Raw genomic sequence first — 25508 nt, forward strand, 5'->3', positions numbered from 1 at the left:
TTTCAGGCCGGTGTGTCAGAACCCTTGGTGGGGGTGATCTGTTCACATCGTTATTTGCTCCCTGCACAGCCTGAGAGCCCTGACCCTTGTCCTGAGGATGGCTTCTGAGCGAGAGCTGCAGGGTGAGGTCCTAAAGCCCCCCCACCCCCGAAGTTCCCCAGGGTAACAGAAGACTCTTCTCCTTCTTTTGGGGCTACCATGGGGGCCTATGAAATGCAAGCCCTTGTCAAGAGGCTCCTGGACACTGTGCTATGAGGGCAAGCCTGCTCTGCTGCCTTTCAAGCCCCTTGGCAGCCAAGAATGCCAGTTGGGGCCGACACCTAATCCCATCCCACCCTGGCTGGGGAGGTGGGAGGCTAGACGGGCGGCCACAGGTCTACCAGGTACGAACTCTGAGTCCCAGGGGCAGACTGGCCCAGAGCAGAGCACAGGCTTTATGGAACCAGGCCAACCTGGGCTTGAAATCTGGCTTTGTAAACTTACTACTTATACAGCTTGGAAAAAAGGTCCTGAACCATTCTGAGCTTCAGATTTCTCATCTGAAAAATGTGGAGAATAGCATCTTCCTTGCAGAGATGCTAAGAATAAAATATTAATGTATCATCTAGGACACAAAGTAGGTGCAGGAAAAGGGACTATTCAGACCCTCCACCTGCCTTTTGAATGACAGAATCCTTGTTGTTAGTTGCTAAGGCTGAGGGAAAAGAGCTGGGGGGAGGGAAGGCACAACTTCATGCCTGGGGCCTGGCATCCTGGCTGCCACCCTCGCAGGTCACCCTCGCAGCTGATGAGATGACACATCTGGAATGTTCCCGGCTCAGTGTCTGGCACATGCTACATGCTCAACCAACAGCAGACAACATCCTTCTTAGTCTAGATTTGTCTCAATGTCCATGAAAATTACTATCTTCTGATCTAGAAAGACCAGGTTCCAGGAACAGATCTGGTTTTCAAACAAGTCACACAAGGTCTGTAGGACGCCATGGTATTTAGGGCTTGAAATTCGAGTTGCTACTGGGTGGACCTATTCTTCTAGGAGACCAGGTGTCCTGTGGCAGGTGCTCTGTTCTGGCATTCCAGGCCCTGTTCCTGGGTAAATGGCCACTCCTAAGATATTTCTACTTCCCTGAGGGTGAAAGGATAAGAGGAAGTAAAATTGTATTTTTTTGATGGGGCTAAAAATTGATCCCCCCTTCCCCATTATTTCCTGTGGGTTCTGGTGGGGCAGGAGAAAAAAAAAAAAAATCAACCTCTCCTGTTTAACTCCCACAGAATGTAAGAAACGATCTCCTCCCTGAGGAATTCAGTGCACGTGTGCCAGTCCTAATATGAAGCTCTGGGGGGTCGACCAGGCTAAGCTGGTCTCTGTTCGAAGCATTAGGTTGAAAAGCTAAAGCCATGGATGGAGCACGCACTCTCTGCTCTGCACCTTGCCTCCTGCGTGGCCAAGTGACTTCAGTTCTTTGGGCTTTATGCCAGTTCTAAATGACCTAGAGCTCACTTCTCATCTGACCTATTTTGTGCCTTACAAAATTCGTTTCAGGGGCGCGTGGGAGGCTTAGTCGGTTAAACGTCTGCCTTTGGCTCAGGTCATGATCCCGGGGTCTTGGGATCGAGCCCCGCATCACAGGAGCAGGGGAGCCTGCTTCTCCCCCTTCCCTGCTGGTGCTCTCAAATAAATAAAATCTTTAAAAAAAAAATTCTTTTCAGTTCCTTTTTCAAGACCCTGCATATCTCAGACCTCCTCTGGGATATTTTTCCAGATCTCTGCAGCCGAAACAAATCTCTGCCCTTGGTTCTTCCATCTGTCTTAGCCCAGCCTGCTTTGTTCTGATTATTTCTGAAAGAAAACATTGACGGAGCATCTACTCGAGATCTGGATCTGAGCTCCTGTGCTAAGTTCTGAGGTTCTCTTGCTCCTCCTTCTCTCTCCCCCTTCTCTCTTTACTTTGGTTGCATATGGTTGAATTTGCTCATGCTAAATGCACACAGGGGCCCTTCCAGTGAGCAGCTGACCCCTGTGACGGGATGGGCACTCCCATGGTTGTCAGCAAGATGAGTGACAGAAGCTGAGAAACCTGGAGAGCGCATGCCCCGGCCAGGAGCTGGTGGCCGCCATTCAGCTGAGGCCTGTGAGATCTGGGGAAAAAGGTGACCCCAGCGGGGCCAGGGGAAATGGTTTCTCGAGATGCTTTGTGTAACTGGTAGCACCTTTACTCAGATAGTCCTCTCCAGTTACCACACTTGCACTAAAATGGACACAGCTTGCAGAGGACTTGGAAGTCCATATTCAAACGCACCTCTGTGCCGAGAAAGTGGAAATGGGATTGCACAACACCTGGCAAGGGGGGGCTCTGGGGAACTTCTGCTTAGGTTCCTACTCATTGTCCTTCATTTCCCTTGTCTACTGTTCTTGAAGTTTCCTTCCTTGTAGAGAGAGCTCCATTATCACACCTGTGAGCCTTGCTCTGCTTCTGGTTTTAGCTCGTCTGTAAATTTAGGATGAATGAGCTGGTCGTGCTCAGCTCGTGAACTTTCTTTGTCCTCACGGGAGCCAGCCCGCACATGGGGAGGACTGTGGTGGTGGTGGTGGGGGCCACAAGTGCTGCCATGATGGATAAACTGGCCTGGTTCCAGGGGGTCAGGCAGCAGGGCTGTTTGGCTCTCACACTAAGCTACCAATGCTAACTTAGCTTTCATCAGCAGTCAAGGTATTATTTTGGCTCCTATCTAATATTTTAAAACCTCCCACTTTGCTCAGCACTTGGGGGTGGGGGTGGGGTTACCGGGCCACCTGGGAAACTGCAGGAGAGCCTAACAGATAAGGCAGGGTCTGGTCTGAGACACAACTCCTCCCCACGGCCCCCGGCTGTCTAAGATATTCTGTCGCCCGCCACTTGTGTGAGGTAAGTAACCAGGAGCGCTCCACCCGCACTGGCCACGCATGGGTACTTGTCACCTGGGTAGAACCAGGAGCATCGGCCCCAGTGTTGCTCAGCCTTAGAGAAAAGGATGTTCTGATGAGAATGAGCAACTGACGGTCACTTCCGGGGCACTGAAGCAGCAGGCATTCCCATCAGGCCACTGGGGAGTCCTGGTTTCTAGCCAAGGACGTCTGGATTACAGCTATGGTCAACAATCCGTTATGTGTCAGTGGATTTTCACGAGCCCATCCAAACCTTTTACCCCAGTCTGCTTCGTTCTATGGGAGAGCACTAGGCCCTTCCGCCTCGGAGTTTTCGGTTTCCACCTGGAAAATGCAGGTAGAACTATGTCCCTTACACGACTGTGAAGACCAAGTGGGACAGTACTGGTGAAAACACTCGGCTCGGTGTCTGTCCGTAGATCGTCACGAACTTGGGAACCCGACTTACGTAACTACAGAACTCCTCAATCATTTGGAAGCTAACGCTGTGCGAGACCCCTCGGGTCTCCACCAAGACAGCGACCAGGCCGGGCCGTACCTGTAATTGTGGAACCAGTTGATGACGGTGCTGGTCTTCAAGTTGAGCTGGGTGGCGAGCTCTTCGATGGTTTTGGGTGACGGGTATGGCTTTTGCTGATAAGCTCGTTTCAGAGCTTCCTTCTCTTCAGGAGCCAGCACCACTCGGGGTTTCTTCAGCTGGTGCTGGGGCTGCGGGCTGGCGCCCTGGCTGTAGTCAACGCCCACGGAGGGGGGCTCGCAGGGCTGGCTGTCGCTGACCGAGCTGTGCCGCCGCTTCATGTATGCTGAGGGACGGAGAGAAACCGGACTGAGCTACGCGTCCCGCTGGGAGACCCGCCAAGCCCCCCGGCCCCCAGAGCGCCGCGGAGCCCACCGGCTACGGTGACTTTCGTGCAGACTGTGGCGGCTGGCTGTTCTGCCCTGCTCTTCCAGAGAGCGTCTCAAAACACTTGGACCAGAACCGTTCGGAAACCCAACACACTCATCGAGGACCTGCTCCACTGTACTGTGAGGTCGCTGGCTGTCCCTGCCTAATGGCTTGGGGGGGGACGCAGAGAAGGGTACACGTGACCCCTGCAGAGTGCACTGAGGGAGGAGGCACAGGGGACCACGGAGGCAGGCACTGAGGGAGTGCCTGGGGAGGGGTCAAGGGGGGGCCTCCCAGGAGAATCTTGAAGGCCACGGAGTGATTCACCAGAAAAGATAGGTGAGAGGTAGAAGATGGTAGGAGGCTGTTAAAAAAAGTGGGATGACCACGTGCAAAGACCCAGGGGCACAAGACGGCACAGTTCCAGAGTGTGTGTGTGTGTGTGTGCGCACACGTGCGTGTGCACATGAGGTGTGGAGGGGGGGAGGAGTAGTCTGGGAAGTTTGGACTTGACCTTAAATGCAGTGCAAGAAATGAAAAGATTTTAGTTGGGGGAATGGTATGACAGCCATACGCGTCTTGGAAAGGCTGCTCTGGCTGCAGTCTGGACACCAGAGTGGATGGGAGGGCTGGCAGGAAGGGGCTCAGTGAGGAGGTAAGAATGATAAAGATCAGAACGGGGGAGGTGGTGGAGGGATTGGAGAAGAGTAGAGGGCATGGAGGCGGTAAGGGCCAGAGCTGACAGGACTGGGGGACAGACTCCTGAGGGACTGAGGAGAGGAGAGCAGAGGAGCCCCCTGGTGTCAGGCTGGGAGATGGGGGGGGGGGCGCTGGTGTCTCTGGGTTGGGTGCCAGGGGAGAAGGGAGAAGACGGTGATTCATCTTGAAACAGTGGAATTGGAGGGGTCACTGGGTCGCACACATGGACATGTCCTGTAGGCAGCGCACAGGCAGGTATGCAGCTCAGAACCGTCTGGGCTAGAGAGAAGAATTTTGGACCACTGGGACAGAAACTGTGGTTGCAATCTGTGCCGTCGAGGAGAAAGACCAGGGGCTGAGAATGGAACCCCGTGGGACACCCAAGGGCAGAGGGTCCCCCCAGGAAGAAGCAGCCACGAGGGATCCAGAGACGGGAGGAAAACCAGGAGACAACGGTGGGAGAGAAGGGATGAGTGAGGAGAGAGGATCAACAGCATCGGGGCTGCAGAGAGTCTAACGAGGACCCAGGAGGCCCTCTGGCTTCAGCGGTTAGGACAGGGCTGGGGACCGCGGTGAACAGGTGCAGGTCGCTGTGGGAGCAGAAACCAGGCGGCAGGGGGTGGAGTCCTGAACGGAAGGTGAGGAGGTGAAGGCAGTGAGCACGAGTTACTGTTTTAAGACACCCAGATGTAAAAGAACGAGAGAGAGGATGGCTTCTAGAAGGGAAATGCAGGGCTGAGGGCGGATTTAACGATGAGAGCGAGCTGACAGTGTTTCCAAAGCTGAGGGGAGAGAGCTGGTGGTACAGGTGAGAGAGCTGATCACTGCAGGTGCCGCGAGAGCCAGGACGGGCAGGGGGGCTGGAGGTACAGACAAGCTGACAGCAACTGAGGTGGGAAAGCTGGTGGCCCATGTTTTCCCGAAGTGATGGGGAAGGAATCTTGACAGGGGTGGAGGACAGGGGTGGCCAGGGGTGGGGAGTAGAGCAGGGGACCCCGCTGAAGCTGCAGCCCCAAATCTGAGGCGGACGGCGAATGGGAAGGTGGGGAGAGAGGAGTCCGTCTCGGACGATGGCCAGAGCATCTTGGAGTGCTGGGTCATGGAGTCTGGGATGGTGGCGGAGGAGGTAAGGGGACCAGATGGCAGAATAATGGGGCAAAGCGTGGGAAGGGAGATCGGGGGCCTGGAGGCAGAACAAGCCAGGGAAACATGGAAGGATGGCAGGACGTGGTCAGCGAGTGGGGTGCCTGAATGTAGTCTCTGAGAAGTAGAGCAGTTGTGGGTGACGGCAAGACTCGGGGAGAAAAGCCCAGGGTTGAAGAGGTCAAAGAACTTGGGGCCCGGGACGGGGTTGGGTGGGTTTTAAGATCCCCCTGGATGAGGCAGGACCTGGGTATGGGGGAAGGCAGCAGTCTGGGGGCCATGGTCTTGAGGAAAAGTTGAGAGAAAGCAGGAGGCTAGGAGGCCCCGCGCAGGAGTGCAGGGGAGGTGGCTGGAAGGGGCAGCAGGAGACAGCCCAGCAGCCCAGCAGCTGGGGGTGGGCAGAGTCCTTGTGCCCCTGATGTGGCCTTTTACTGTAGAAGGACTGGAGGGGGCAGCGGGCAGCCACCAAGGAAAGGGGACGCGCCTCCAGATTCAAGTTCTCTGCTCTCTCCGCGCTGTCGGGGCTTCACCTGCCCCCTCCGTCCTTATGCATCGCCCGTTCCCAACTACGTTTCAAGTTAAAAGCCATTCAGACTTCCCATAGTGAGCTTGCTAGTGGGTTAGCTTGGAATATGGTCTGAAAATCCCTTAAAACTTCTTAAAACGGATGGAAGATGGGACGTAATGTTATTTACTTCAAGCAGCAGGTGGGAGGAGCGGCTGTAGCAGCAGCAGCTAACATCTGTTGCGTGATCCCCCCAGTTACGCCCCGGGAGAGGGACCACGACGGTCCCGGTGTAGAGATGACGAAACCGAAGCCCAGAAGTGAGATGATCTGCCCCAGGTCACGCAGCTGGTACAGGACAGAACTGAGGGCTGACCTACGTCCACTCTGGGCCAGTTGCTGCCTGCTCTGTCCTGTCTGACGGTGGCCAGTGCCCCAGCCCCATGACAAGCCAGGGACACACCCTTCAGCAGCACTGACATTCGGGTCACAAATAAACGGATGGTCAGGGTCCATCTGTAGCCACTGGGGTGAGGAGCCCACGGCTAGCCCAGGTGGTGTGTATGTGTGTATGTGTGTACGTGCGTGTGTGTGTCCAGGGGCTGGGGGCTGTGTGAACAGGATGGCTCAAGGGCCATCTCATAAAGGGACAGAAAGCAGAAGGCAGACCAGGGTGGAGACGAAATGTTTAGAGGAAAGGAAGAAGGCAGGAGAGCAATAAAACATTTGAGCTAACGGGAGAAGCATGCAGAGCTTTCGTTCGGGAAGAGAAGGAAGCAGAGAGCACGTGGGATCACCCGGTGCAGAGGTTTTCATCCGGTCTAGACTGGGAGCACGATGGCCTTTCATCTATCATAAAGGAACCTCACTTCTTTTAAAAACTATCTACCGAGCAGTTATGTGTGCTGGCACGTTCTTTCTGACGCTCGCTCACAACCTGGAGAAGTTCGCATGAACTGCCTCATTCTGTAAGCAGAACCTTAGACCAGGGAGTGACTTAACTAAGTTGCCATTTTAGGATTATACCTAGAAACGCGGCTGAGAAGGCAGATCTTCCCCCAAAGAGAATGAATATGATACAGTCAGTGGCCAGAGAGAACCGAGCCTGGTGTGTCCAGCCGGCTGCTCCCCTCGGGCGGGAAATCACAGGAAGTGCTATGCTCTGGCTCCCGCGGGTGTGTCTGGGGAAGGCTCCTCCAGTGAGCACCCCTGCTGGAGGGAGGGAGGAGATAGTGGGCCCACAGCTGCTTTTAGGGACCCTGGGACGTGAGGAGGGGCCTGGGCCTGGCTGAAACAGTAACTGTTTCGTAACACAAGATGGCGCCCAGAGCCCGTGCTGAAGGAGCCGAGGCCTAGGAAGCCCCCAGAGATCTACTTGTGGGGGCAAGGGTCCTTTTCTAGTGGCCTACGAGGAGAAACATACCAGGCGGTGATAGAACCAGGGCTGTCCCCCTCCTGAGGCCTGCAGCCATGGGGGGCTGCTCAGGGGGGGCCTCGGAGGGCGGGCCACAGGAGGGGGCTCGGAGCCCCGCACCGAGCTCAAGGTGACAGCGTGCGGAAAGCGTTAACGTTAACTTTGCTAACGTTGTTCGGGTGGGCACGGGTAATTGTTGAAAATTGGTAATGGACATATTAGGTTCATGACACCGTTCTACTTCTTTGTTTGAAATTTCCCAAGGTAGAAGGTTAAAAAACTTTTGGGGGTGATGTGGCACCAGGCGTCTCTGGCCCCCAAAGGGCTGTGGCCTGTGTCAGGGCCTTGGTCTACACACCGGAGGGCAGGCTGGGGCCCCCAGAGGGCCCTGCGTGGGGTGGAAGGCCGCTGCGTGGGCCCACTGGTCCCAGGGTGGCAGGCTCCGGGCACAAGGGAGCGCGATGCATGTGAGAGCCCCGGCTCCAGAGGCTGCCAGCCCGTGACTTTGGACTCCTGCTCCCTACTTCTGCCAGCTGCTGACGTAGGGCAAGTCTCATGACGCCAGCGCCTCATCCTTCCCGGGGGATGCGCCCACACTGGGCAGAGCTGGGGGGACAGCAGCTGGCAGACAGGAGGCCTGGCCCCACGGAGCTCTTGGAGGAGACACCAGACGTGCTTGCTTCCTCCTGGAGCTCCAGCCCTTGCCCTGGCTGGGTGACAACAGTGCCACCGGGCCGGCCGTGAACAGCAGGCTCTCTTGGTGAACTCAGAGGACGTAAGCCTGGGCTCCGTGCCCAGCTCCCAGCTCAGACACGCCCCGGCCACATGGGTGGGTGGTGCCTCGCCTCCCCATCTAAGGGATTCCTCCACATCGGCCACTCCGTGAGCTTACAGCCCTGAGTCCTCTGAGGGGAGGATGCGCGAACGAGGGGCAGCAGGTAGGAGTGCAGCCCAGGAAACAGAGCAGACATTACTTTGCATCACCAAGGCGCCCCCGCTTTGGGATTTCTCCTGTGTTGGGGCCTCCAGGGTGTAAGAAGAAGGCTGATCAACATTCAAGAGGGCTCCAGCTGCACAGGGAAAGAAGAGCGCACGTGGCCCTCAAGGGGGCTGAATCCCGCACAGCCCCACAGACCGTAAGTAACAGCGAGAGAGACCTGTTCTAGCAGGAATTCCCCCAGCTTCTCGAACAAGTCTTCCCTATCTACAAATGTGTTTACGGATGATCTCGCCGGTAAGACACGGTACGGAAGGCCTGGCGTGTGGTGCGTGTGCACGAGACGTACTACCCCACGCACCCGCCAAGACAAAGACAACAAACACGCTCACTGTGATGCTCAGCTCTTGGTGGCCTGAAAGAAGAAAAAGGGTACAGTGATGGCCGGGGCGACGATGAGGAACCGTCTGAGTGCCCCCCATGCTAAAATGTATTTGGGTTCAGTACGCGGGGGAGAAAAAGTCACAAATCTTCCCAGTCCTCGTAGGTACTCGTCAACTGATGATTGTCAAAAAACCCCTTTGCCCTGCCTGATAGTGATTCTGGCCAAGGTCAACGTCCCTCACCAGCTCTGCACGAACGCTTCAAAAGAACCGGCGCATTCGTAGATGAGAAGGCAACTGGCCAGGGCGGCCGGTGGGGCTTACCTTTCTTTTCCATGCGTTTCATGTCCATCAGCTTCTCCACGTTGTTGGGGTCATTCAGCCATAGCTGCATCCGGACAAAGGGCTCCCGTCCCTTCAGACTGAGCTTGTGCCAGGGCTTTGGGCGAGCAAGGAGGTCGGAGACGGAGCCTTGGGTGAGCCCTAAGATGGTCTCCCCGAATAAGCGCTGACCTGGCGAGAAAACGGAACCGAGAGAGACGTCACGATGGAGGCCTAGGGATCTGGAAGGACAAGTATGTACCAAGGTGAAAGTCTGAAGCCCCCGAGTCTGGCCAGCCGACTGCTGCCTCGGAGCAAGCACTTTCTAGAAGCATTTCGTCGGGGGTGCCTGGGTGGCTTAGTCGGTTAAGGGGCTGACTCTTGGTTTTGGCTTAGGTCGTGATCTCGGGGTCGTGGGACGGAGCCCCGTGTTGTGCTCTGTGCTCGGCGCGGAGTCTGTTTGAGATTCTCTCTCCTTCTCCCTCTCTCTCAAATAAATACAAAAAAAATTTTTTTTTTTTTAAAACAAGCACCTTTTCAACCAGACTTATGACGAACTCCATTGGTGATGGAGTCAGTATTACTCCTGCATTCTGCGGGCACACGACGATGTTTCTCTCAAAAAAGCCTCTGGGCTTTGGATGTACTGAGGCCTGGATAACGCCCGCAGCGCTTATCAGAGGAGGCTAATCCCTCACCCAGGCTCAGGAGGTTAAGTAGCACACGGGGAGCCCTCTCTTACACAAGCTCAAACCACAGGGCTGTCTGGCTCCTTTCACGATTAGCAAGGTTATCCGGTCTTGCTGAGAAAACAGGCCACTTGACCCAAGGTCACAGCAGGAAAGAGAAGGAGAAAGAGCCCCTCAGCTCTGTTTTTCTGAAAAGCAGGCCATTTCCAATTCTACAGTCTATTCCCGCAGTCTAAGCTGCCTCTGCTGACTGGAGCTCAAAGGGGATCAAAACCCCTTCCTCGATGCCTTTTCTCCGAGGCCGTGGTGGGTAGCCTGCTCCCCAGGCTGATCAGAGGGAATTCTGCTCTGGAGAGCAGCGCGGCCCCAGGTCTGCCACGTTCGTCAGAGGCTTAAAAAAAAAATTTCTCTTCTCTGAGAGCCATTCAGCCGCAGGTTAAGAGGGGCCGGCACTTTTGAAGGCGCAAATGAGAATCAGGGACAACCTGAGCGACCGGATGGGAGAACGTGAATAATAGGACTTATTAGGTGGAAATGGAGACTGGGATCAGACACGGCAGCGTTTGGAGCCACCAAGTGTAGGGAACATGACCCCCGGGGCCAGAGCAGCTCTGCCCCTCCGCGGCAGGGTGACCGTGGATGACAGGCCTGCGCCCTCCATCTGCGAGAGGGAAACACCACCGCCTGTGCTCACAGGGCAGGTGTGAGAAATGGCAGGGCACCTCCTTTGTAAGCAGGGGGTTCAAGATGAAATTTACTCCATGGAAAGCTTTGGGTTTGAGTTTTTTTTTTTTGCATCAGTCATTTTAACTTACAGATCCATTTACCGATTTCGTAAACTTGTGTGGTTCCTTGCATTTCAAATTCTTAATTTAGCCTATAAACATCCTAAATCCTTACCAGATTTTTGTTGTGGCTGTTTTAAGTAAATTTTATCTAATTCTAATCTGGCAAATGAATCTCGTCTCATTCCAAGGAGCTTGCTATGGTCAGGAAAGTGATAGACGTTAATAAACAGCTGGTTACTACGCGCTTGACCCACCTCGTTGGGGGTGGGGGGTGGTGGGAGGAAATCGTATGAATATTCTTGGAAATCTGTATTACTTCTCGAGGTTTCATAGCAGCGGCTCTCAATCGTTTTTGGGTCACGGACCTACCTGAGAACCTGAAGCAAGCTACCTACGTTTACGTGACAGAGTGTGCGCGCGCACGCACTCTGCTTATGATTTCAAGAGACTGCCCCGCGAACACCCCAAGATCTCAAGTCAGAAGTGAGGGGGATGCCTGGGCCTTACAGCTGCGTAATTCAGCTACCATTTGGCCCCCTCCATGCCCTTTACTCCACTGAGAGACCCCAGCAGGGGAGGCAGGCTCTTCCCTGGAGAGGCTAACACGTGCTAGAACGACCACCGAGACGGCTTCTCCGCTCCACGGTGGCGCCGCTACGGAGCTCTTCTGGAAGTTCCTGCTCCGAGAGGGGGATGTCCTCGCTCTCTGGTGTGGAAAGTTTCACCCCTGATTTGTGCTTCACAGCATTTAAAAACGGAGCTCCACAGGCCAGTGGGGTTCAACTGTGGCGGCACGTGACCAACACGAGCCAGGACTCCAGCAGGGATGGAAACGGGGATGGGAAGGCCGAGGATGAGATTTGAATGTTCGCGACCTCACAACTGCGATCTTGCAACTTCTCAGTGGTTTGTTTGTGTATTTAAAGATTTTATTTATTTGAGGGGGGGCGGAGAACATAGAGGAGAGTGCAAAGGAGAAGCAGACTCCCCGTTGAGCAGGGAGCCCGATGTGGGACTTGATCCCAGGACCGAGACCATGACCCGAGCCCAAGGCAGACGCTTAGCCAACTGAGCCAGCTAGGCGCCCCTTCTCAGTGGTTTAAAAGGAGTTTTCTTCAGCTGCTTGCCCACGATTACAGACATGACACTTCCTCTAAGGGAGTGGGCAGCAATAATCTCTCGGGCCTGCTTCTCTGGACTCGTGACAAGACTGTAAGGGAGGGGAGGGATGACCCATGTCGAGGACTCCCTGCGTATTTCAATCACCGATGATCAGTGGGACTTTGTGGCCACTTAAAAAAATCAACAGCTACATTTTTATTTCTTTGAATTAACTTAATTAAAAACATTCTCAGTTGACGTCACTTTTTCTCTTGCTCCTTTTTATGCAAGCGGTAGGGTAAAGAACCTCAACCAGGCAAGCTGGCCGCCGAACCCCGGGCTGTGAAGTCACCGCACAGACTTCCCTGGAGCTCACTTTACTGCTACTCCCTGCTTTTCCTAACCCCTGGGAAAAACAGGCCTGCAAGGCCCCTCTGCAAATGCCAGCCACTCTTTGGGGTTGTCTTAACACCAACCGCTCGGAACAGTGCTCCTTGATTGACATTTACACTTGGGAAGTAAGGACATAAGTGTTTGGGGGACTTGGGGCGCCTGGGTGGCTTAGTTGGTGAAGCGTCCGACTCTTGATCTTGGTTCAGGTCTCGACCTCAAGGTCGTCAGTTCAAGCCCCGCATTAAGTGTTTGGGGAGTTGCTGTTTCCAGTCTCTGGGTACCTGAACCAGGAGAACCCCATGTGGTCAATACTGTACCACAGGAGCATAAAGGTTTAAAATGACCAAACGCTCTAATATTCCCACAGTCACAGCTACTGACTGTGTGCCACAGGGCCCTCAGGGGACAGCCACCACAGGTGGGGCATGCACAAAGCAAATGGCCTGAGTCTGGGGTGATGCGGGAGGAGTGGTGAACTCGGTTCCACAGCGGCTCCCTACTGCCCCCCAGTGGAGGGCCTGGGGAAGGGAGCTGGCATCATCAGGCAGCAGGGTGGGGACGATAATGGACCCCTGCCAGGCGGGGTGCTCAGCAGTGGGTGCTACTCACCAGCCCAAGTTGGGCACTGCTGTCCCAGATTTACAGGAGACGCTCCGAGAGCAGCTTGCTCAGGTCACGGACAGGGCAAGAGGAAGAGCTGGGCTATGACCCCGGTCTGGGGACCCTTCCAGCACGCCCTCCAGCTGCGGCTGGGCTGAGGCTACTCCTGCCCAGCTCTGGCACCCTCGAGGACTGGGAGTCCCACTGGGCATGCCCCAGTCAGGCGGTCTCAGCGGCTGGCCTGAGTCTGCTCCAGCTGCATGGGTATCCGCTAAGAGGTCCCAGTGGGGGTGCCGGGGGCAGGAGCAGGCCGGGACTGACCGCCCTCAGGAGCCCTCGTGTTCACAGCTGGAGGGCACTGTATGTTCTTAGAGGTAGCTTATCAACGTTTAAACCCTTGGCTGGCTCAGCCTGGGTACCCTCCACCCATCCTTCCAGAAACCAACAGGAAGCCACCGGCCGCCCCCGACTTGGCAGCCGGGGAGGGAACCTACCGAGATTGTTGTCCGTCAGCACCTCCTTGACTCTCTTGGTGATGCCGTAGGTGTCCAGCTCTGGAGACATGGCCACCAGCTCCTGGATGCTGAGGGCCGAGTGTCCGGAAAGAGGCAGTGGGGGTGGCGGGCTGGGAGTCTGAGGTGGGTGGGTCGCTGGGCTCTGGTGGTTTGCCATCCTTATTCGTTTCAATGGGGGGACAGGGCTGTTGGACCAGCTCAGTCAAACTCTTCACGGATTCGCTAGAGCTCATCGGGGACTCAGGCGCGGGGCTGCAGCTGGCAGAGGTCTTTGGAGTGCTTTCTGCAATTAAAGCACACGACAATCTGGGGCTGAAAATAGCTGTTTCGCACAGCGCACGTCTACTTTCCTCACCTAGGAAGTACCGATGAAACGCCCGTGCAAGCCTACAGCATGGCAAGCTCCGGGTCTGAGGCTGGGAGAAACCACTCATGTTCTGTCTTACAGAATAAAACATAACGGCAACAGAGGAAAAACTAGGGGGTTAAACGAAAGGTTTCTGCAGGCTCAGCGTAAGGGCCTTCCGTTGAGAAACTGCTGTCCTAAAACCATGGGCTCTTGCAGCCGTGATTTCTTCCAATGGGACCCCATCATTTCCTAATTCAGAAGGACCTTGGCTAAATTATAATTTGCATATTTATTCTGTCCATAATTTCCAGAGCAAAATGAATGGCCACGGGACGTGGCCACCATGGTTATGAAGACCCTGGTCGGTGGCTGGCCCTGGGGGGGCCCAGGACTGAGACCTGGGACTCCATGTGGGTTCTTGCTGTGACCCCGGAGGGCTCCACAGCACCCAGGCTGGAGGGAACCGACAGAAGAGGAGCACCCACTCTATTCCCCGCAAAACCCCGGGACACGCTTCTGAAGGCCGAGCTATTTATCTCCGCCACCCACGCTGTCACAACCCCCAGGAGAGATGGGACCAGAGTAGCAGTCAGGTTTCCATGCCCTCCCCTCTTAAGAAGGGTCTTTGTCCTGTGGCAGGTGCCCAGCGGGGAGTACCACCCCGTGCTCTGTTGGGGAGCAGTCCCTTCTGGCCTGTCAGCAACACCTGCGAAACCCAGCATCCATTTTAGCTTTGGGATGTCTGAAATAAAGACTGTGGCCATTTCCTAATGACCAGATATGGAGAAAGGCTGTGTCCGGGAGGAAAACGCAGAGTGACTCAGCACTGTGGTCCTACCCATGAGGTAAAATCTGTCGATGGCTCGGTGGTCTCCCCCCCGCCCCCCATCAAGCAGGGTACATGGTAAGACCCCACGGTGCCGTGTGTGAGGGGCCAGGCCAGGTGTCGTCACGTGGATTCTCTGGCCCCAGAGAGATGATACGTCTCAGAAAGCAGGCCACTCACGGCACGTCAGCACACACGTGCGCCCCCCAAACACTCGCTACCTGACGAAACAAAATGTTAACACCGAGTAATGACTGAATTTCAAAGGGCCACAGATATGGGGTGTCCTTTCCTGGACACATCATATCCAGGGTAACAGCCTACTCTGAACTCGAGAGGATGGGAAATGTATTCTGAATACAAGGGCTCTTTCGTATAAATACCTAGAAAGATAAAATCCCCAAAGAAAACAACTGCAAGTCAACCGATAAACCCGTTTATTGTCCTAAATAGGAACAGTTCCACCACCACATAAACCCGTGTCCTCAACCTCGAAAATCTGGCTTAAAAAAAAAAAAAAGAAAAACCACAGCCCACTGGTTTGTGAAAGATGTAAAAGAGATAGGCGTAAACAGCAGAAATGATCCATATAAATCTTTAAGGCAATATGAATCCTACAAATCGGATTTCTTCTCTCTGCTCACCTCCAGGTCATCATACAACTGGATATAAAACCCAGCAAATGTTATTTTTGTATCTGAAGCAGCAAAGAAATTGTACTGTAAATTCGCCCTGATTCACCCATGCGAGGGGCCGACTTGGCGGATCGTTCATCTTGCTCACCGCGGACTGTCAAGGATGGCACGGATCCCCACATGATAAACAGATTCCTTCTCGGGTCTGTGTCCTGTAACCCACAGCAAGGTCAAAAGCATGGCTGCCTGGCTGACAGACCGCACCGAGCCACCACCCGGGTGCTCTCCCTGTTTTGAGCTCCCGGATCCCCGGCCGGCGGGACGTTTCTTTCTTCCAGGCGTGCCCAGCAAGTGCTCGCGTGGGTTTTTGCCACGGAGAAGCCCTGAGGGAACCACACAGGGGCACTGGCCGCACGTTCCTGGCGTCCCTCTGTGCTCCCGACCGTGACCGCAGACAGAGGCAAAGCCCTTAAGATCAAAACGCCACCGGGCCCTTGAAATGTGCCGGGCGCGTGCTGCCGGGCCGCTGTGTCCTGGGCCTCCGCTCTGAGTCTGGGTCTAAACTCTAGCAGCTCGAAGCTGAACGCTCTTTCCGGGGGACGTTATTCACGGACAGACACATGTGCACACAGATGCCACCGCGCTCTCTGCTCATGGAAAGCACAATTGGGCCCCCATGTTTGCATAGGCACGGACAGAGGCAATAGCAAAATGGCCCCATTGGAGACCCCGCGAGTTCTCATGCTGAGAACATCAGGTTGGAAAGAGTCATTTCTTTTTTCTTTTTAACATTTTATTTATTTCTTCATGAGAGACAGAGAGACGCGGGACTCGATCATGACCTGAGCCAAAGGCAGACACTTAACTGACGGAGCCACCCAGGCTCCTGGGAAGAATTATTTCCTTAGAAAGCTGTTTCCAGTAAGCACCCAGCTCCAGCGCCTGGACCAGCACCGCAGCAGCAAAGTCAGTAACCAAAGCCAAGCCAGAAACAAGCTCCAGAGCCCCTGGGCAAGGTGGCCCGGCCCCTGGGTGTAGGAAGGACACGTGGTTGCCCGTCCTCGACCATCTGGACAGAACAAGAGATGTTGTCCACAAAAAAGAAGAAATATTACCTTTCAGGAAACAGAGGTCTCCTGTCTAAAGTAATACTTTCCGAAGGAATAAGGCTTTCTTCCACACCATGTAATTAAAAATAATTTTAAAAAAGAAAAAAAGGAGGAGGAGTCCTGGGCTTGGCATTAAGATATGAACTCGGCTACCTCTGTCAGCCAGCTGTGTGCGCACGAACAACATTCACGACTTCTTGGAACACCCTGGTTTCCTCATCTGGAAAACGCACAGTGTTGTAGTGAGGAATGAGCCTCCCACATGGTGCTAAGAAACACAACCTGAATTGGATTTTTTTTTTTGGTTTCTAAAAGCAGTTATGAAATTGTATTGAAATGTATTTGTTTAGGGGGTGCCTGCGTGGCTTAGTCGGTTAAGCATCTGCCTTCGGCTCAGGTCATGCATGATCTCAGGGGCCTGGGATCAAGCCCCATGGCAGGCTCCCCTCTCAGTGGGGAGGGAGTGGGCTTCTCTCTCTCCCTCTGTCCCTCTGCTCCCTGCCCCCCGCCCCATGCTTGGTCTCTCTCTCTCAAACAAATAAATAAATAATGTATTTGTTTATACGAAGGTCTCCAATGTTCCATAAAGGTCCCCTAATTTCCTCGTGATTTACTGCTGTTTCTTCCACATTCCTGGCATGGTACCGATGAGATGACATTCTGGTGAAGGTAAGACTATAGGGACATAAAGCAGATCTGCGATTGCTGGGGGTCGGGGGCAGGGCTAGACTACAAAGGGGCACAAGGGAATTCTGGGGGGGGGGGGATGATCGAATGAGTCTGTGTCTTGATTGCCAGAACTCACAGAACACTTCCACGAGCGAAGAGTGAATTTTGCTGAATGTAAATTATACTTCAGCACCAATTTATTCAGGAAAAGTGCTGCGAAAGAATGAAGAGACGTTACTCTGTTCATTCTTTCACTCATTCCATAATCTGCTGAGTCAGGCCACTGGCAATATGGCCGTTGCCTGGTCAGAGGTGGCCCTGCCCCCTTTGGGGCTCACATCTAGTGAGGAAACGGCCATTCACCAGAAGTCCCTAAGGGGCAGTGAAGGTTCTGATGAGGGATGGGGGCCAGGCAGTGGGGACACGGATGTGGTCTGAGGATGAGAGAGGCCTGGTAGAGCGACTGTTTCTGACAAAAACAGGATTTAGCCAGGTGAGTTGGGAGAGGCAGGAGTGGGAAGGAAGGGAGATAGATTGCTCCAGACCTCTGGTGGGCTGAGGGAGGAATGGAATACAGGGTAGCAAGAATATGGGACAAAGAGAGGCCCCCCAGGGCAGCGCTGGGTGGGGCCGGGGCTTTGAATGGGCTAAAATGTCTGCTTTAACCCTTGGGCATGCGCACTCGGGAGCCAGGTTTAGAAGATGACCTACCCTTTACCCCAGCAATGCTTCTCTTCTTGAGGACGCCAAGCGGCCACTAGAGTGTGTATTGAGGCCTTGTCTGGAAGAGCAAAAGACTGGAGACAGTGTCCATCACCAGGAGACCAGGTCTCCCCATTGCAACGTGTTCGTACAACGTACTGTGGGCTCTAAACAGCGGGGAAGACGTCAGGGCTGGGGCCACGTGTACCAGCACCCAGAGCATATTGGGGGAGGCCACAAAGCAAGGGAAAGACTAACACAGAGCCTGTACATACTTGATGTTTTCCGTGGCTACACGGATAGGATACGTAGAGGCGAGGATTTAAAATCATGCCCAGGAATGATAAACACCAAGTTCACAAGAGAGAGCAGTCGCCTTCAAGGAGGAATGGGATCCGGGAGAGGGGCGCAACTCTGTCTCTGATGTTTTGTTCTTTTACAAATACAGGATTGCACTGTGACCAAATGTTCAGGGTAAAGTTGGGTGTTGGTACATGGGTATTCATTGCGTTCTTCTGCAATTTTAAACATCAAAAAAAAAGTAAGAAACCGAGTAAGTTCCCTGTTGCTTCAGCAGAGAGAATGAACTTGCCAACACATGGCGCCTGGGGCCAGGAGGTCTTGTGGTCCAGGGACAGTGGGTGGTGGCCCATAAGGGGCAGAAGGTACAGAGGGGAGAAATATCTAGGTTCAAGACAGACGGAGGGGATAGCTTCAACAGGCCTTGGGGGCTGGGTGGATGTGGGGAGACGGCCAAGGAAGAGGGAAGAAGCAGGGTCCTTCCCATGGCAGGGCCTGGGTACCTGGCCACGTCGGAGTGCTGTTCAGAGAGGGGGGCACACGACAGTAGGAGCATCTCGGGGTGGGGTGGGATGGGAGAGACCCTATTACGAAGCCTTATTTTAGGGCACCTGGGTGGCTCGGTCTGTTAAGTGTGCAACTCTTGGTTTTGGCTCAGGTCATGATCTTGGTGTCGTGAGATCAACCCCACGTCAGGCTCCACGTTCAGCGCGGAGTCTGCTTCTCCCTCTCCCTCTGCTCCTTCCCCAGCTCGTGCTCTCTCTCAAATAAAGGAATACAAATCTTAAAAAGAAAAAAGCCTTATTTTATCATTACTCACAACAGCAGCTACTACAAAGCTAACATCACCTCTTGCGCACTCCCCGCGTGCCAGGCACTGGGCTAAGACTCACGCGAATGACCAGCTGCACTCCTCACAAGGACCTCACAGGGTCAGGCAGGTATATCCATCTCCCTCCTTTGACAGACTGAAGATGTCCTGTCCAGTGACACAGCCAGGAACCGGTCCCATGCTCTGTATTCCAAACAGCCCCCCCGCACAGTAGGGCTCCCACCCGCGTGTCCATTCGTGGCAGCCCAACGGGGCCTGCCTTGCAGCACCGCTCTACGATCCCTATGTCAACAGGCATGAATCTCAAAAACAGGATGGCCAGCACCCAAAAGCCAACCCATTACTGGGATTAGGGAAGGGAACCAGAATGCACTTAGTACCCAGCGCAAATGGGGCAGCGAATGGAGGGTGTTTACACACTGCTGCATCCGACTCTCCTAATGGCCCTGCGGCGGGAATATAAACCCTGCACTCCAGGCGGGGAAACCGAGGCTCAGGCAGGCAACGTGACTTGTCCAGGTCACAAGGGTGGAGAAGGATCTGAACGGGACCAAGTGGAAAGTCTCCGTGTTTCCACCCACCCTTCGTCTGGCAGTCACTGGAGTATCCGTGTGCCTGCCCTTCATTCATTCATTCATTTGCTCGCTTGGTCGCTCAAGTATTCTGAAAGCGCCTACTCTGTGTCGTGCACTCTGCTGGGCACTGGGGATAAGAGAAACCAGGCACCCACCTCGCCTTCACGGCGCCGCAGACAGCAGGGCTGGGCCAATTGAAAATGGGCAATTTGCATATTGGAAAAGCCCGGCCACCCAGCTCATCTATCCAACGTTGATTACATTTTTTTTTTTTTTTTGCAAAGCTTCGAATCATGCACTGGAGTCGCTTGGTTAGTAAGATACCGAGAGCACAGGCAGTGACTCGAGGCCCTCTGAAACGCACGAGGCGTCCAGGAACTATAAAAGGATTATGAAAAATATTAGATTCCAAAAACAGCAGGCAAACAACAGCTGCCTTAAGTTTTCAATAGAAGCCGGCTGAAAACGCTCACCCGCCATAATTTCCAGAGACAAATCTCCCTGCAGTTTATCCGATCCACTGTTGAAATTTCCATACCCGGCCCTCTATCTGCAGTAATAATAACCGAAATTCCATTTAGTGTTCATTTGAGCAGTCAGGATAAAGTCATTTCTTATTATCTCCCCACTGTGTAAAAAACAGCTTGAAGGTAGGAAGTCAGCAAGCATTTTCACCAAAAAGTAATTATTGTAAGTGACATTTTTACTGCTGGCGTGCCATAAGGCGAACTGTGCATTCAGAAGGACAAGTTGCTGAAACAAAATGACAGGGTACTCTGTGACATTCTGACAAGAACCCAAACATTATTTAACTGGTGGCTGGTCTGATGCACCACTTTTCATTATGTCCATAGTTTAGGCTTTGAGCCCCTGCCAAGCCAGGAAATTCCAAGTGACTATAAAGACAGACAAGTATGGGGAGATGGGAGAGGGGAGGGAGAAGATGGGGGGTGGGGGGTTGCCGAACAGAGCCCGGGAGCAGCATGGCCAGGACCCAGCACGTGGAAATGGGAGTGAGGGAGGAAATCAAGGAGACGAGGAAAAGGGGGTGCAGCGGGGAGAGGCAGAGTGGAAGTCGGAGCCAGAGTGGGGGGGACGGCAGGCTCGCCAGCTGCAGCTGCACGGTGGGGCCGGGGTGTGCAAAAGGTCCTGGGGTGCCCGGTGCTGGCATCCTGGGTCCAGCGGGAGCCCTGGTAGCCTGGAAGGACCCTGCCCTGCTCGAGGCCTTCCTAGCGGACGGGGCTGACAGCTTCAAAGACCACCCCAGGGTGACCAGCAGTCTGCAATGTTTCCCCGTGGAGTTCAGATGTGGGTTCTGAACCCAAGCTGACACTCGGGACTCGCTTGCCTTCTTCTAAGAGACCCCCCCCCCCAACCTGAGCCCCTCTACCTCAAAGGTGCACGGCGACGCTCATTCGCCCTCCCGCATTTCCGTCAAATCAACCAGGCCTGCCCCACATGGTCAGGTGACACTCCTTTACCGATGGTCCCCATGCCAAACCCAGCCCCAGCGCCGGTGGCTGTGTAGGCAGGCTCCTCAGTCCCGAATCCCGCCTCCGGGTCTGACAGCAGACACTCGCGGCCCCTTAGGGCCACGGCCGACTTCTCCAGGCCAATAGAAAACGTGGAATTTTTTGAGTATGAGCAGCCTTTTGATGGATTAGCATGGGCTTGAAACAAAATACACAGATACTTCAGTAGACGTCAGAGCTTCCTACACCCCTGCATGCTTTCTACCGAGAAAGGAACAGAAGGAACCTAGTAACACACTGAGGTGTGTCCACGCTACGGAACAGCCTTCTTCCCGAGGGCCGAGGCCTGCGTCTGATGCCACAGGGGAGTAAGGGAAGGGGCCTCACCAGGTCCCATTCCCAAGGGTCCCCGTGGTTCCCCCCCAACTGCAGGAAAGGTCCATTCCCAAACAGGCGGGGCCATCAAGCATTAGCGCACACCGTCCCCACACCCAGGCCTTGCCTGCCCCCTCCTTGGGGGGGCAACACTCTTTCTGGCCCTGAGCCAGCCTGAAATCACTGAAAATCTCAGCAAACCTACCAAATCCCTTGTTTTTTTTTTTTTTTTCAATGGCAGAAAGGAGTAACCTGACCAACTTGCGGGGCAGGAAGAGCTGGGGAGGGGCCCGACCGGCTGGGTGGGACCCCCGCTGTCCCTGGGAAGGGAAAATGTCTCTGTCGGTCCTAGTTTCTTCTGGAACACATCAGTGCTTGCTCTCCCATACACCTGGCCCCCTGCCAGCACAGAAGGCAGGCAGATGAGACGAGAGCTCTGGCGCATGGTAGGTCCTGGGCTGTGCGTGTGCGTGAGCAGAACAGTTTTGAAAGCCTATCCAAGGAAACTCATATAGTGACGTAAAAGCCGAAATACTTTATTTATTAACAAAGAAAAAACCCCACAAAAGTAAAGTTATTTAACTTGGGCCACATATAGCTTACTTCCCCAAACTTGACCTCTAAGCCACTTGAAGAGAGGGCCTGTGTTTTTCATTCAATGAGGGGGGCCCTCTAAGTGCCAGGCAGGGTGCTAGGAGATGGGGCACAGTGGGGAGCCGGGCAGACTCATGAAGCAAGTCACAGTCACAAAGACCCTGAGATGAGGGCAGGGCTGGGAGCGAGTGAGGAAGAGATGGGGGCCGGGTCGCACGCTAAGAAGGTGGGGCCCTAGGGAAGGGGCCTCAGTGGGGGAGTGCCCCAGCCGGATGTGCCTTCTGGAAAGAAGGCTCTGAGGCGTGTGTCAGGGTGGGGACCGTGGGCATGGGAAGAAAAAAAATCTGAGAGACACTTAGGAAATAGAAACTGTGTGTGTGCATAGACACGAGCGTGTCTGGGAGGGTACGTAAGAGGGAGAGAAGGACACAGACGGGCTGCCAGACTTGGGCTTAGATGACGGCGGCAGGGGGAGCGGGGTGCTGTTCACTGAAGGGAGCAGGTCTGGGGAGACAAGGCTGAGTCCAAAGTCAGGTGCATTTCACCGGAGCGGGCGTTGAGTTCTTGGGTCTGGCGGTGGCGGCTGGCCTGCGGTGGGAGGAGGCAGGAGGCAGGACCGTCCTCGCCTGGGCCCCTCAGCATGGCGCACAGCACGGGGGGTGCAAGGGATGCTGCCTCTCGTCACCCAGAGATCTACAGATGCTCGGTTCCTCCCACCAGACACCATCTTGTGCGACCCGGCGCTTCCCTCACTCTCGAGATGGTTTTTCACTCTCTTTTCTCCCCAAACTGGGAAAGCACATGGGGGAGACACGTTCCCTGCAATCCTGGGCTGACCTAGGCGGCGCCGTCCTGTGGCCGTGGCTGAGCTGGGGTGGGCTCGGCGGAATATCCGGGCCGTCTGTCTGCCCTCTCTCAGGGATCCTCGCATTTCTGGTGTATGTTTTATAAGCTCTGAAGGAAACACGCACATCAAAGGCAGAGTTTGGGAATTCAACGTTCATTTAATTCAGTTCAAAATTAAAAACGCTCCTTAAATTACAATTCATCTTTTGTAGTGAACTCAGCCTGGCAGAGCTGCAGAGGCAGCACTGGGCGACACACTTGGCCCGGCTTCAGGAGCTCGGTGTTCACCCGGTTTCCAGCTTTTCTGCAGATCCATACTGATTTAGAAATAATGCTTTCAAATTACCTTCAATAACCTTATTACCGAACCAGCTGTGTGTATGAACACTTATCAATGCGTCCCTGTGCATTAAGAGAAAATGTATGTCATACAAACAGTCTAAATATATATTACCGAGATGGGAAAAAACAAACCCTCTAGTTAAATTGCTTTGCTGTAATCAAAGATTAATCACTGTGTGAGCGTGCGTGAGCGTGTGCGCCCGCACGCCCGTGTCCTCTCTTTCTCTCCAGGGTTCCTTTCTGGCTTTGGGCAAACCTGCCCGGCCTTCACCGACAGCCACCTTCCCCGGCGCACAGGTCACACACGTTGTTCTGAGAGTGGAATTAATTTTCCCCGATTTCTAAGAGTTGAAGGAGCGAAGAGGTGGTTTTGAATGGGGTTTTATTCCTGAGCCTTCTGGGCCTGCAGCTCAGAAACTCTCCCTTCCCCAGGCACCCTGGGGGACCGTGGGCTTCGGACTGTCCATCTGAGCTGAGGCTCCAGCATCCGCCCCAGGAGCAGCCCATCCCCTCTCAATAACACCGCCAGGCAGCCTGGCGTGTGGGCAATGATGTTTGGGCTGTGACGGAATGTTCCTTAGAGGATCCAGGGCTGATGGCAGCCGCTGAATGTGCCAGTGTGGCGGGCTGCGACCCGGCTTTTCATCAGGACGCGGGTGGGTGAGCTGACCCGGCCGCCCACGGGCACCGGGTCTCCGCCGACCGCGACGGAACTCGGAAAGCTATTAAGGTGCGTAATTTTACACATCCTCCTAATCTCTCCATACTGCTTTACTTAATTTGTGATGAAATTGTTGAGAAAGGGTACTTAATGTAGGACAGTCAGTAAAAGTAATTTATCATCTTCCCGCTTCAGTGCTCACGTTATCAGCGAACTCATTTTCTGCATTCATCATGCAATCAGCCTATTATTTGCATATTAATCAGGCAGTGGACCATGAAAGAACTGTATCCCAGCCAAACGCGCACTATCTCAGGAGAAACACTCCGTAATTATCATACATCAGTGTTATGATGTGGTAATTGATTATAACATCTTTCTGCTGCCCCTGGGGAGCCCCTCTGCTCACCCGGCTCCAGGCACTCTGGACGGATTGTTCTTTTCCTCCCCAAAACAGAGGAGCCACGGCTGTTCTCTCCGACTGCTATTTCGGTGGAGTATTGACTCTCTCTTCCGATTTCAGGAGGTGGTTCAACCACGTGGAACAAAGCTGACTGTGAAGCTCGGGGCCAAGCAGGTCTGGCCAGGAGGAAGGCACGGCCCTCCGGACTCCGCGTCCTCTCTCGCTCTCCCCCCTCAGCTTTTGGCTTCGGAGGTGCTGCTAACAGCTTCCAAGAAAGTTTCCTTATCAGACAAAATGCTGCAACTTCAGTCCCTCCTTGTCGCAAAGTTGGTACAAAGGCAGTTTGGGTGCTTTATTTAGGTGCCAAATGACAGACTAATTTTGGTCCTCTTGTAAAGGACAAATCCAACATCTGCCAATTCAGACTCAGGCTATATTTAGGGAATCCACTTCCAAAGGGAAGAACAAAACACAAAATCAAGATGAGGCCGGTGATGGAGTCTCCTGGCTTGCTCTCTATCTGAGATGCCCTCCTCGCTCCTTGTGAAGACCCTGAACGTGGCCCGAGGGCCAGAGTGCATGTGGCTAGGGGGCTGGGGGACCGGGCGGGCTCAGGTCCGCCGGCATGGAGGGCATAACAGCTGAGGGGCAGGGCTGTCCTTCAGCAAGGGAGAGGGCCCTGGGCTACTGTGTGTATTTTCCTTGGATGTAGATGGGAAGGGTTTCAAAGCAGTGTGGACCCATCTCATGGGCCGGATGGATTACATATATTCCATCGCAAAACTTCATAAGAATCGGGTGGGACTCTGCCACTGACTTGTCTCTGGCTTCTCTCCTCTTCTCCTAATGGAGGTATATTTGATTTTCTACTGTCTTTTGTCTTCGAGCTGCTTTTTTGTATTTGTTCAAATGTGTAATTTGAGCCCAGTTTTGTTCCTTGGTTTGAAATGTGGCCTTGACTTCTCCCTGAGTGTAGTTCCAAGGACCAACCCTTCCCCCGTGGTGGGGGCAACCAAGGCCTCAGGGGTGAGCGACAGCTTGCCTGCACCCAGCTCCACGCATAGCCGAGGGCCACTGGTCTCAGGACCATCTTGCCTTCTCCATCTTCTTGCCTGGGGCCAAATCACCTCTCATCTCTGGGCCTTGGTCTTCTCCGTCCGTCAGATGGGGAAAATCGTTTCCACTTACTGATTAAGGATTAAGGGTGTTAGCACTGTGCCCAGCACACGAGAGACACAAATACGTGAGTTTCCTCATTTTATTCCTACCACCTTTTAAAAACCACTTGAGGATGCTCGGGCATTTAAGCTTTCTTCCGCCTTCCCTAGAACCAAACCACTGAAAACCCAAGTCCTCGTTTGCTCCTATGACCTACTTTTGCTTCTTGCACTGAATGCCCAATGTACTGTAAATTCTGTTTTCCAAAGAAAGTCTAAAGGGGAGAGAAGGCAGATGAACGTGTCCACAGGCCCGTGACCAGGGCCTGCAAGGGCCTTCTCCAAACGGGGAGTTGGGGTG

General features: G+C 54.0%; 1 protein-coding gene across 1 annotated transcript in view; it reads right to left on the bottom strand.

The window, feature by feature from the left end:
• CUX1 (cut like homeobox 1) overlaps positions 1–25508 on the bottom strand; it is a 339866-nt gene that overhangs the window by 10844 nt on the left and 303514 nt on the right. Inside the window, 4 exon segments of the mRNA XM_026516065.4 lie at positions 3465–3729; positions 9218–9406; positions 13280–13400; positions 13402–13583. Of these exon segments, the coding sequence (XP_026371850.3) occupies positions 3465–3729; positions 9218–9406; positions 13280–13400; positions 13402–13583 (757 nt within the window).

This window comes from Ursus arctos, unplaced genomic scaffold, assembly GCF_023065955.2.
Source record: "Ursus arctos isolate Adak ecotype North America unplaced genomic scaffold, UrsArc2.0 scaffold_2, whole genome shotgun sequence".
Classification (NCBI taxonomy): Eukaryota; Metazoa; Chordata; class Mammalia; order Carnivora; family Ursidae; genus Ursus; species Ursus arctos.